General features: G+C 45.4%; 1 protein-coding gene and 1 pseudogene across 1 annotated transcript; both read right to left on the reverse strand.

Moving 5' to 3' along the window:
- LOC147966856 (uncharacterized) overlaps nucleotides 1-12,296 on the reverse strand; it is a 42,594-nt pseudogene that overhangs the window by 13,704 nt on the left and 16,594 nt on the right.
- LOC147966857 (uncharacterized) lies at nucleotides 9,486-10,760 on the reverse strand. The gene is made up of 4 exons (XM_087529133.1): nucleotides 10,603-10,760; nucleotides 10,197-10,503; nucleotides 10,016-10,114; nucleotides 9,486-9,944 (listed from the first exon to the last, which is right to left on the reverse strand). The coding sequence occupies exons 1-4, from the start codon at nucleotides 10,758-10,760 to the stop codon at nucleotides 9,486-9,488; spliced, it is 1,023 nt and encodes a 340-aa protein (XP_087385259.1).

The raw sequence follows: 12,296 nt of genomic DNA on the forward strand, positions 1-12,296 counted from the left end.
CACTCATGGAGCCTTGGTGCTGATCATGTTTTGCTCGTGGAAGAGGCTTAGTCAACGGGTCTGCAACATTCAGATCCGTATGTATCTTGCAAATCTCTATGTCTCCATCCTAGACTAGATCTCGGATGGAATTGAAGCGTCTCTTGATGTGTTTGGTTCTCTTGTGAAATCTGGATTCCTTTGCCAAGGCAATTGCACCAGTATTGTCACAAAAGATTTTCATTGGACCCGATGCACTAGGTATGACACCTAGATCGGATATGAACTCCTTCATCCAGACTCCTTCGTTTGCTGCTTCCAAAGCAGCTATGTACTCCGCTTCACATGTAGACCCCGCTACGACGCTTTGTTTAGAACTGCACCAACTAACAGCTCCACCGTTTAATGTAAACATGTATCCTGTTTGCGATTTAGAATCGTCTGGATCAGTGTCAAAGCTTGCATCAACGTAACCTTTTACGGTGAGCTCTTTGTCACCTCCATATACGAGAAACATATCCTTAGTCCTTTTCAGGTATTTTAGGATGTTCTTGACCGCTGTCCAGTGATCCACTCCTGGATTACTTTGGTACCTCCCTGCTAAACTTATAGCAAGGCACACATCAGGTCTGGTACACAGCATTGCATACATGATAGAGCCTATGGCTGAAGCATAGGGAACATCTTTCATTTTCCCTCTATCTTCTGCAGTGGTCGGGCATTGAGTCTGACTCAACTTCACACCTTGTAACACAGGCAAGAACCCTTTCTTTGCTTGATCCATTTTGAACTTCTTCAAAATCTTGTCAAGGTATGTGCTTTGTGAAAGTCCAATTAAGCGCCTTGATCTATCTCTATAGATCTTTATGCCTAATATGTAAGCAGCTTCACCGAGGTCTTTCATTGAAAAACTCTTATTCAAGTATCCCTTTATGCTATCCAGAAATTCTATATCATTTCCAATCAGTAATATGTCATCCACATATAATATCAGAAATGCTACAGAGCTCCCACTCACTTTCTTGTAAATACAGGCTTCTCCGAAAGTCTGTATAAAACCAAATGCTTTGATCACACTATCAAAACGTTTATTCCAACTCCGAGAGGCTTGCACCAGTCCATAAATGGATCGCTGGAGCTTGCACACTTTGTTAGCTCCCTTTGGATTGACAAAACCTTCCGGTTGCATCATATACAACTCTTCTTCCAAAAATCCATTCAGGAATGCAGTTTTGACATCCATCTGCCAAATTTCATAATCATAAAATGCGGCAATTGCTAACATGATTCGAACAGACTTAAGCATCGCTACGGGTGAGAAGGTCTCATCGTAGTCAACCCCTTGACCTGGTCGAAAACCTTTTGCGACAAGTCGAGCTTTGTAGACAGTAACATTACCATCAGCGTCGGTCTTCTTCTTGAAGATCCATTTATTCTCAATTGCTTGCCGATCATCGGGCAAGTCAACCAAAGTCCATACTTTGTTCTCATACATGGATCCCATCTCAGATTTCATGGCTTCAAGCCATTTTGCGGAATCTGAGCTCACCATCGCTTCTTCATAGTTCGTAGGTTCATCATGATCTAGCAGCATGATTTCCAGAACAGGATTACCGTACCACTCTGGTGCGGATCTCGCTCTGGTTGATCTACGAGGTTCAGTAGTATCTTGTCCTGAAGTTTCATGATCATCATCATTAGCTTCCTCACTAATTGGTATAGGTGTCGCAGAAACAGTTTTCTATGATGTACTACTTTCCAATAAGGGAGCAGGTACAGTTACCTCATCAAGTTCTACTTTCCTCCCACTCACTTCTTTCGAGAGAAACTCCTTCTCTAGAAAGGATCCATTCTTAGCAATGAATGTCTTGCCTTCGGATCTGTGATAGAAGGTGTACCCAACAGTCTCCTTTGGGTATCCTATGAAGACATATTTCTCCGATTTGGGTTCGAGCTTATCAGGTTGAAGCTTTTTCACAGAAGCATCGCAGCCCCAAACTTTAAGAAACGACAACTTTGGTTTCTTGCCAAACCATAGTTCATAAGGCGTCGTCTCAATGGATTTTGATGGTGCCCTATTTAACGTGAATGCGGCCGTCTCTAAAGCATAACCCCAAAACGATAGTGGTAAATCAGTAAGAGACATCATAGTTCGCATCATATCTAGTAAAGTACGATTACGACGTTCGGACACACCATTACGCTGTGGTGTTCCGGGTGGCGTGAGTTGCGAACTATTCCACAATTTTTCAAATGTACACCAAACTCGTAACTCAAATATTCTCCTCCACGATCAGATCGTAGAAACTTTATTTTCTTGTTACGATGATTTTCAACTTCACTCTGAAATTCTTTGAACATTTCAAATGTTTCATACTTATGTTTCATTAAGTAGATATACCCATATCTGCTTAAGTCATCTGTGAAGGTGAGAAAATAACGATATCCGCCACGAGCCTCAATATTCATTGGACCACATACATCGGTATGTATGATTTCCAACAAATCTGTTGCTCTCTCCATAGTACCGGAGAACGGCGTTTTAGTCATCTTGCCCATGAGGCACGGTTCGCAAGTACCAAGTGATTCATAATCAAGTGGTTCCAAAAGTCCATCAGTATGGAGTTTCTTCATGCGCTTTATACCGATATGACCTAAACGGCAGTGCCACAAATAAGTTGCACTATCATTATCAACTCTGCATCTTTTGGCTTCAACATTATGAATATGTGTGTTACTACTATCGAGATTCATCAAAAATAGACCACTCTTCAAAGGTGAATGACCATAAAAGATATTACTCATATAAATAGAACAACCATTATTCTCTGATTTAAATGAATAACCGTCTCGCATCAAACAAGATCCAGATATAATGTTCATGCTCAACGCTGGCACCAAATAACAATTATTTAGGTCTAATATTAATCCCGAAGGTAGATGTAGAGGTAGCGTGCCGACCGCGATCACATCGACTTTGGAACCGTTTCCCACGCGCATCGTCACCTCGTCCTTCGCCAGTGTTCGCTTAATCCGTAGTCCCTGTTTCGAGTTGCAAATATTAGCAACAGAACAAGTATCAAATACCCAGGTGCTACTGCGAGCTCTAATAAGGTACACATCAATAACATATATATCACATATACCTTTGTTCACCTTGCCATCCTTCTTATCCGCCAAATACTTGGGGCAGTTCCGCTTCCAGTGACCAGTCTGCTTGCAGTAGAAGCACTCAGTTTCAGGCTTAGGTCCAGACTTGGGTTTCTTCTCTTGAGCAGCAACTTGCTTGTTGTTCTTCTTGAAATTCCGCTTCTTCTTCCCTTTGCCCTTTTTCTTGAAACTAGTGGTCTTGTTAACCATCAACACTTGATGCTCCTTCTTGATTTCTACCTCCGCAGCTTTCAGCACTGCGAAGAGCTCGGGAATAGTCTTGTTCATCCCTTGCATATTATAGTTCATCACGAAGCTCTTGTAGCTTGGTGGCAGTGATTGGAGAATTCTGTCAATGACGCAATCATCTAGAAGATTAACTCCCATCTGAATCAAGTGATTATTATACCCAGACATTTTGAGTATATGCTCACTAACAGAACTGTTCTCCTCCATCTTGTAGCTATAGAACTTATTGGAGACTTCATATCTCTCAATCCGGGCATTTGCTTGAAATATTAACTTCAACTCCTGGAACATCTCATATGCTCCATGACGTTCAAAACGTCGTTGAAGTCCCGATTCTAAGCCGTAAAGCATGGCACACTGAACTATCGAGTAGTCATCAGCTTTGCTCTGCCAGACGTTCATAACATCTGGTGTTGCTCCAGTAGCAGGCCTGGCACCCAGCGGTGCTTCCAGGACGTAATTCTTCTGAGCAGCAATGAGGATAATCCTCAAGTTACGGACCCAGTCCGTGTAATTGCTACCATCATCTTTCAACTTTGCTTTCTCAAGGAATGCATTAAAATTCAACGGAACAACAGCACGAGCCATCTATCAACATAAACAAGCAAGATACTATCAGGTACTAAGTTCATGATAAGTTTAAGTTCAATTAATCAAATTACTTAAGAACTCCCACTTAGATAGACATCCCTATAATCTTCTAAGTGATTACGTGATCCAAATCAACTAAACCATAACCGATCATCACGTGAGATGGAGTAGTTTTCAATGGTGAACATCGTTATGTTGATCATATCTTCTATATGATTCACGCTCGACCTTTCGGTCTCCGTGTTCCGAGGCCATATCTGCATATGCTAGGCTCGTCAAGTTTAACCTGAGTATTCTGCGTGTGCAAAAACTGGCTTGCACCCGTTGTAGATGGACGTAGAGCTTATCACACCCGATCATCACATGGTGTCTGGGCACGACGAACTTTGGCAACGGTGCATACTCAGGGAAAACACTTCTTGATAATTTAGTGAGAGATCATCTTATAATGCTACCGTCAATCAAAGCAAGATAAGATGTATAAAAAGATAAACATCACATGCAATCAATATAAGTGATATGATATGGCCATCATCATCTTGTGCTTGTGATCTCCATCTCCGAAGCACCGTCATGATCGCCATCGTCACCGGCGCGACACCTTGATCTCCATCGTAGCATCGTTGTCGTCTCGCCAATCTTATGCTTCCACGACTATCGCTACCGCTTAGTGATAAAGTAAAGCATTACATCGCGATTGCATTGCATACAATAAAGCGACAACCATATGGCTCCTGCCAGTTGCCGATAACTCGGTTACAAAACATGATCATCTCATACAATAAAACTTAGCATCATGTCTTGACCATATCACATCACAACATGCCCTGCAAAAACAAGTTAGACGTCCTCTACTTTGTTGTTGCAAGTTTTACGTGGCTGCTACGGGCTTAAGTAAGAACCAATCTCACCTACGCATCAAAATCACAATGATAGTTTGTCAAATAGACTCCGTTTTAACCTTCGCAAGGACCGGGCGTAGCCACACTCGGTTCAACTAAAGTTGGAGAGACAGTCGTCGCCCGCAAGCCACCTATGTGCAAAGCACGTCGGGGGAACCGGTCTCGCGTAAGCGTACGCGTAATGTTTGTCCGGGTCGTCTCGTCCAACAATACCGCCGAACCAAAATATGACATGCTGGTAGGCAGTATGACTTATATCGCCCACAACTCACTTGTGTTCTACTCGTGCATATAACATCAAACCATAAAACCTAGGCTCGGATGCCACTGTTGGGGAACGTAGTAATTTCAAAAAATTTCCTATGCACACGCAAGATCATGGTGATGCATAGCAACGAGAGGGGAGAGTGTTGTCTATGTACCCACGCAGATCGACTGCGGAAGCGTTGACGCAACATAGAGGAAGTAGTCGTACGTCTTCCCAATCCGACCGATCCAAGCACCGTTACTCCGGCACCTCCGAGTTCTTAGCACACATACAGCTCGATGACGATCCCCGGGCTCCGATCCAGCAATGCGTCGGGGAGGAGTTCCGTCAGCACGACGGCGTGGTGACGATCTTGATGTTCTATCGTCGCAGGGCTTCGCCTAAGCACCGCTACAATATGATCGAGGTGGAATATGGTGGCAGGGGGCACCGCACACGGCTAAGGAACGATCTCAAGGATCAACTTGTGTGTCTAGAGGTAACCCCCTTCCCCCGTATATAAAGGAGCCAAGGGGGAGGGTGCGGCCGGCCAGGAGGAGGGCGCAGGAGGAGTCCTACTCCTACCGGGAGTAGGACTCCCCCCCCCAATCCTAGTTGGAATAGGATTCCTTCAGGGGGGAAAGAGAGAGAGGGGGCCGGCCACCTCTCCTTGTCCTAATAGGACTAGGGGAGGGGGGAGGCGCGCGGCCCACCTTGGGCTGCCCCTTTCTCCTTTCCACTAAAGCCCACTAAGGCCCATATAGCTCCCCGGGGGTTCCGGTAACCTCCCGGTACTCCGGTAAAATCCCGATTTCACCCGAACACTTCCGATATCCAAACATAGGCTTCCAATATATCAATCTTTATGTCTAGACCATTTCGAGACTCCTCGTCATGTCCATGATCACATCCGGGACTCCGAACTAACTTCGGTACATCAAAATGCAGAAACTCATAATAACTGTCATCGTAACGTTAAGCGTGCGGACCCTACGGTTCGAGAACAATGTAGACATGACCGAGACACATCTCCGGTTAATAACCAATAGCGGGACCTGGATGCCCATATTGGCTCCTACATATTCTACGAAGATCTTTATCGGTCAGACCGCATAACAACGTAAGTTGTTCCCTTTGTCATCGGTATGTTACTTGCCCGAGATTCGATCGTCGGTATCCAATACCTAGTTCAATCTCGTTACTGGCAAGTCTCTTTACTCGTTCTGTAATACATCATCCCGCAACTAACTCATTAGTTGCAATGCTTGCAAGGCTTATGTGATGTGCATTACCGAGAGGGCCCAGAGATACCTCTCCGACAATCGGAGTGACAAATCCTAATCTCGAAATATGCCAACCCAACATCTACCTTTGGAGACACCTGTAGAGCTCCTTTATAATCACCAAGTTATGTTGTGACGTTTGGTAGCACACAAAGTGTTCCTCCGGTAAACGGGAGTTGCATAATCTCATAGTCATAGGAACATGTATAAGTCATGAAGAAAGTAATAACAACATACTAAACGATCGGGTGCTAAGATAATGGAATGGGTCATGTCAATCAGATCATTCAACTAATGATGTGACCTTGTTAATCAAATAACAACACTTTGTTCATGGTTAGGAAACATAACCATCTTTGATTAACGAGCTAGTCAAGTAGAGGCATACTAGTGACACTAAGTTTGTCTATGTATTCACACATGTAGTATGTTTCCGGTTAATAAAATTCTAGCATGAATAATAAACATTTATCATGATATAAGGAAATAAATAATAACTTTATTATTGCCTCTAGGGCATATTTCCTTCAGGATGTTCTCGACGGTGCTATGTTTTACTACCAAGCAAGGGGTGGAGAGGTCAGGGACAAGAAGAGAAGGGGCGGCAGGGTCGCCTTCTTCCATAAGACCGACTTCTGGTGCATCCAGCAACTGAACGATTCTCTTAATGATAGATTCTATGTCCTACACCACATGCTGGAGTACAGACGGGATCACCAGAACCTTCGCATGGCACCTTCTTCCGGCGATGCCCATATTCTGCAATGGGCAAAGGACATAGGAGATATCGAGGATCATCGGCTTCGAGCTGAGTGCTATAACATCCAGCGGGAACTTGCCCAAATCATCATGAAGGAGGTCGTCGGAAAAACAGGGATGTTCTACGGAGACGGACAAATGTCGCGGGAAGACGTCTGAACATGGATATCCTCTCAGCGTCTCGACCTGAAGCCTTTCACTAGGCTCGGGGACTATCTCCCTGACTTGGATGGATGGAACGACATGTTGGAGTGATTGTCGATATATGACAATGTGTCCGTTTAGTCCATACTTTCTGTATGACAAAAATTTGAGTTATGCACGGTGAAACTTTATTTGTGATGTAATTAAACCGTCCTCCTCCTTGACTAGCGAAAATCACTCTAGTTAGGGCATTTTGGGGTACGATGAACTTTGTTATTTATGCTTATGATATGTTGTTTTTATTTTTGCCAAGTCTGCCTCTTTCTGTTGCTCAACTATATATGTTGCATATCATCGACTCATGTGATGATGCAGGTGCATAGATCATAGATGGCGAAGAAGTGCTATGCCAGGAGTATATATATATATATACGACAAGTGGCCGGAGTGTCAGGCCCTTCCGGTTTTTGAGCGACAGGCAGTAGTTAGTTTAGAGGTTCACGCTAATGCGAAAGAGGGATACGAACTCATCTTCTCAAAGTGATAGCTCTTCTCGCGTATATCATTATTTAGATGGATGACGATGTATTTGCATATCATTCGAGACTTGTATCGCTATTTTCAAGATGATGACGAGAGACCACTTTGTGTTGGATGATGATTATGATGATGACATGATTTGATGAGACTAATTGTATGTATATGCTATGATTACATTTGTATGTGTATGATATGCTAAACATTATTGTATAAAGCCTATTCAAATACAAAACAAATACAAAACAAATATGCAGGAAAAAAATAATAAATAAACTAGTAGTAGCGAGGGGGAAATTTAGCAGTAGCGCCGCATTGTCAGTAGCGCGTCCTAGAAAACAGCGCTGGAGATAATATCAGCAGCGCCCTTTCCCAAAGAGTGCTACAGCTATTCATGTATAGCAATAGCGTGGGACAACCGGCGCTACTGCTATACGTTAGCTGTAGCGCCTTATTAGTAGCGCCGGTGCCCGCGCTACTGAGAGGCCCAAAACCCTCGCTGCTGCTAGGCTTTTCCCTAGTAGTGGGTGGTGGTGGTGGCTATAAGAAAGACTAAACCTAGGGTTGGTTCTAGGGTTCATCTAGTTTCTAGGATTCATCTAGGCTCTAGGGTTCATCTAGGTTGTAGGGTTCATCTAGGTTCTAGGGTTCTAGCGTTCATCTAGGTTCTAGGGTTTATCATATGAACTAGATAGGGTTCCTCGTATTGCTATAAGAAAGACTAAACCTAGGGTTCATCAACTAGGTTTATCACATTGCAATCATCTAGGTTTAGGGTTCATCATAACAACTAGATAGGGTCCTCATATGGCTACAAGAAAGCGGAATGATTGACTCAAAGTAATTGGGGGATTGGAGGAGCTTACCTTCCTCTTTCCGTAGCCATCTCGGTACGCAAAATCCGTGAATCAACGAAAAAGATCGGAGTGGGGAAGTGGAGGAGATGAGAAAATGGGCGAGAGGAAGAAGAAGGCGGCTGGGTGGGTGGGGATTAGGGGTTGTGGTGGGGTGGGCGCGGGCGCGGGCGGCTGGCTTTATAAATGCCCAAACCTTACCGCCATAGTATGCGGCGGTAGCCTGCCACGACCTACCGCCATCCGGCCCGGCGGTAGGATGCCTCCCCCCACGCCAATCTTTTGTGACCAAAAAATCGAGCAATGCAGCGGTAGGGTTGCGCTGCCTACCGCCAAGGACCTTGGCGGTAGGGTGCTACCACCGAGCCCCCTGGCGGTAAGCTGCGCAACCCTACCGCTGCATAGCTGGATTTTTTGGTCACAGTAGATCTGTGTGGGGGGGAGGCACCCTACCGCCGGGAAGGATGGCGGTAGGTCGTGGTAGGCTACCGCCACATACTATGGCGGTAGGGTGCCTTTGTGTGCAATTTTTTGCACCTAGTAACTTCTTTTGGCTTCAATTTTTGGCATACAACATTTAAACAGCATATGTATGACATATAAAGCACACAATGTATGATATATGATGCACACACCACAGAACTATAAATAAGGTAGGTTCGATACACCACAAATCTAAAAATAAGGTAGGTTCAGTACATAGCAAGTTAACGAAACAGTTTCACGAGCAAATTCATATGGTTCACGAAGCAAATATGCAAGTTTTTAGTTCAACGACACGGCAGCAACTTCAGTTCTTCCTTCCCCTCTTCGACGTTCGGTCCTCGTTATCCTTGGATCGCTTCTCGGCCATCGTCTTCTTGCGGGCTATAGGACGTGCTTTCTGAAAGGGGGATGGACTCTTCCAGTCCTTCTTCGGCACATTCCTCTTCTCACGCTGGGTTGGCTGAGTTGGTGGAGGTCCATCGTCATCGTCGTACTCCTCCTCCTCCTCATCCTCATTGTGCTCTTCCTCTTTGTGCTCTTCCTCTTCGTCATCATGTTCTTCTCCTGCGCCCTCTTCTTCCTCTTCCTCTACATCATCATCATCGTCGTCGCTCTCCTCCTCGTCATCTTGAACCGCCCTAGACGACGAGGGTGCATGGCTCGATGAAGCGAGGCTACGCATCGGTGCAGGAGGAAAAACATCCTCGGTGTTTGTAGCGCACCCAAGCAGGCCCACAAGCCGGCGTGCTTTGTTGACGTATTTCTGCAATGATAACAGAAGAATATGTTAACTTCTCGAATGTCCAATGATAACAAAAATGAACTCCGTATTACCTTCACCGTTTCCCTCAACTTGTTCTCGCTAGCTCGAGTCCCAGGGACACCACTAAGCGCATCAGAGGCATGAAAAATGCTTTTGTTCAGCTCCGAAGACTGCAAAGTAATAAAATGAGTCAATAGCACGAAAAGCTGATTTCATCCAACCGTCGGTTCGAAAGAGGTAAAAACAATGTACCACTCTGTTCATGAGGGGTCCGTACTCCCTAAACCCCCCTTGAAGCTGTCTTATGCTCTCCTTGTAGGTTTCATTATCCGAGTCGTCATCGAATAGGTCTTCGGCATCTGCTGTCGTCCAGTGGGGCCTCAGACGCAGTCGATGCTTGATGCCATCATCGTACCACAGCATGTGATCCTCGTACTCGTCCCAGTCAATCACTCTCCTCTCCGTGTCTTTGCGTCCTTTCCACTCGTTCCATTCCTTCACGTATCTCGCATGTTCGGCTTCCCAATCCGTGATTGATTGATTGTTCTTCCTACTCATCCTGCAATGCGTAAGAAAGATTGTAAAACACCCTTCTTTGATGAATGTAAAACATCAAAACAAGAACTTAGAATCGATGAGGATGGCTTGTGGTACTCACTTGTGTAGGTCGTAGCCACCGGTATCGTTGCCGGCTGGTGGTGTGTGTTGCGCCTTACCAAATTGTGCGGCAACGCGCTGTGGCAAGTGGTACTCCACGGCATAGACAGAAATCATGGGCACGATGCACCGGAAGAGCAGCCGGTCCTGCTTGCACATGTTGTTCAGCTCGAACCCCCACTGTCGATCATCATTATACGGCCGCCAAGTAACCTATAACCAAACAATGGTAAGCTCAAGTGAAAATGGTCTCGAAACAATGGTAAGCTCAAGTGAAAATGTAGTTCTTATACCTGGAAAGGCGTGAGAGCATCAAGCTCGTTGCTGAAGACCTTGTACAAGGCCTTCGATTCGCCCGTGTAAACACGCACCACGTCCCAAGCGTATGCGACGGTCGGGTTCCGATCATCTTCGTCATCTCCTCCATAGTCCGTCCATGCACGCGAGCGCATCTTCTCTGGACGGCCCACCGGGATTCACTCCCACATCCAAATGGAGAGGCCCCACACACATCCACACATACCGGACGAGACTTCCGCTCTCTGGGTCACGTCGTCAAGCTACCAACCAAGTATAGATGATAAGATGTCAAAATATAAAGCAACACACGTCTGATATTTGAAATAAAGTGATATTCACTTACCGAAAGGTATAGGTAGGCAAGTCCGGCGGCCCCCCGGCTGTACCCCGCATCCCAGTCCTTCAGGAAGTCGAGATACATCCATAGGGCAGAGTTCCTGGAGCAGTCCGGAAACACTACCTCCGTTAGAATGTACCACAAGTAGGCCCTGGCGTACTGCTCCACCACCGGGGGCTCGGCATCTTCCGGGCACTTCCTCCGGTGCTCGAGGAGCCATGGCAGCGGTATGCCGGAAGTCCGGTTGCTCTTAGCGGGGGGGGGGGGGGGGGCAGTCGCCGATGAGGCTGACAACCCTCTCGGGCAAGTTCGCCCTCTCCACTCTTCCTGTGAGAGGACGACCCTCCAGCGGTAGTGCCGTAATCATCGCCCAATCCTCGAGGGTCACGGTCATCTCCCCGCATGGAAGATGAAAGATGTGCGTCTCTGGCCGCCACCGGTCGATCAAAGCCGTGAGAGCTGAGTGAACGAGCGTCGGCGGCTTACGCTTGAACTGCAGGACGAAACCCAATAGTCGGGCTCTCCTGAAGAATGGTGCGTACCGATCGTCGTACTCCTTGTTAACCGTCGTCTTGTGAGCCCTCATCCGCAGTGGCGGCAGCATCTATGAAAATCAATAACCAAAGCATAATTAGCATGGACATAATAGTTAGCAACTTGTTTTCATCAATTCGAAAGATTTGGTTTAAAATGCTAATTACCACTCCATTCTCAATGAAACGGGCACGGTGATGCTTGTCGAACCTAGGGTCAAGCATTGTGTACTTTGTGCCGATGTCGTCCGCAAGAGGTGGCCTCCTAAAAGAATTGCATAAGCACATCAAAAGATTTTTCAACATGAACTAGAGTTCAACATTAACTACGAAACACATCGATGCATAACAAAAATTGAACCTATGAGTTCAATCTTTGAATAATCATATATCAAGATTATTATGAACTAAATACAATACATATATCAAAAACTAAATAAAATACTTTTATGAAGATGCAATCACCATTGTTTCAATGCATCATAACACATATACTACATATAACAAATACTTGCATCTTGAGGA

This window comes from Triticum urartu, chromosome 6A (assembly GCF_056163025.1).
Source record: "Triticum urartu cultivar PI428250 chromosome 6A, HENAU_Tu73, whole genome shotgun sequence".
NCBI classification, from domain to species: domain Eukaryota; kingdom Viridiplantae; phylum Streptophyta; class Magnoliopsida; order Poales; family Poaceae; genus Triticum; species Triticum urartu.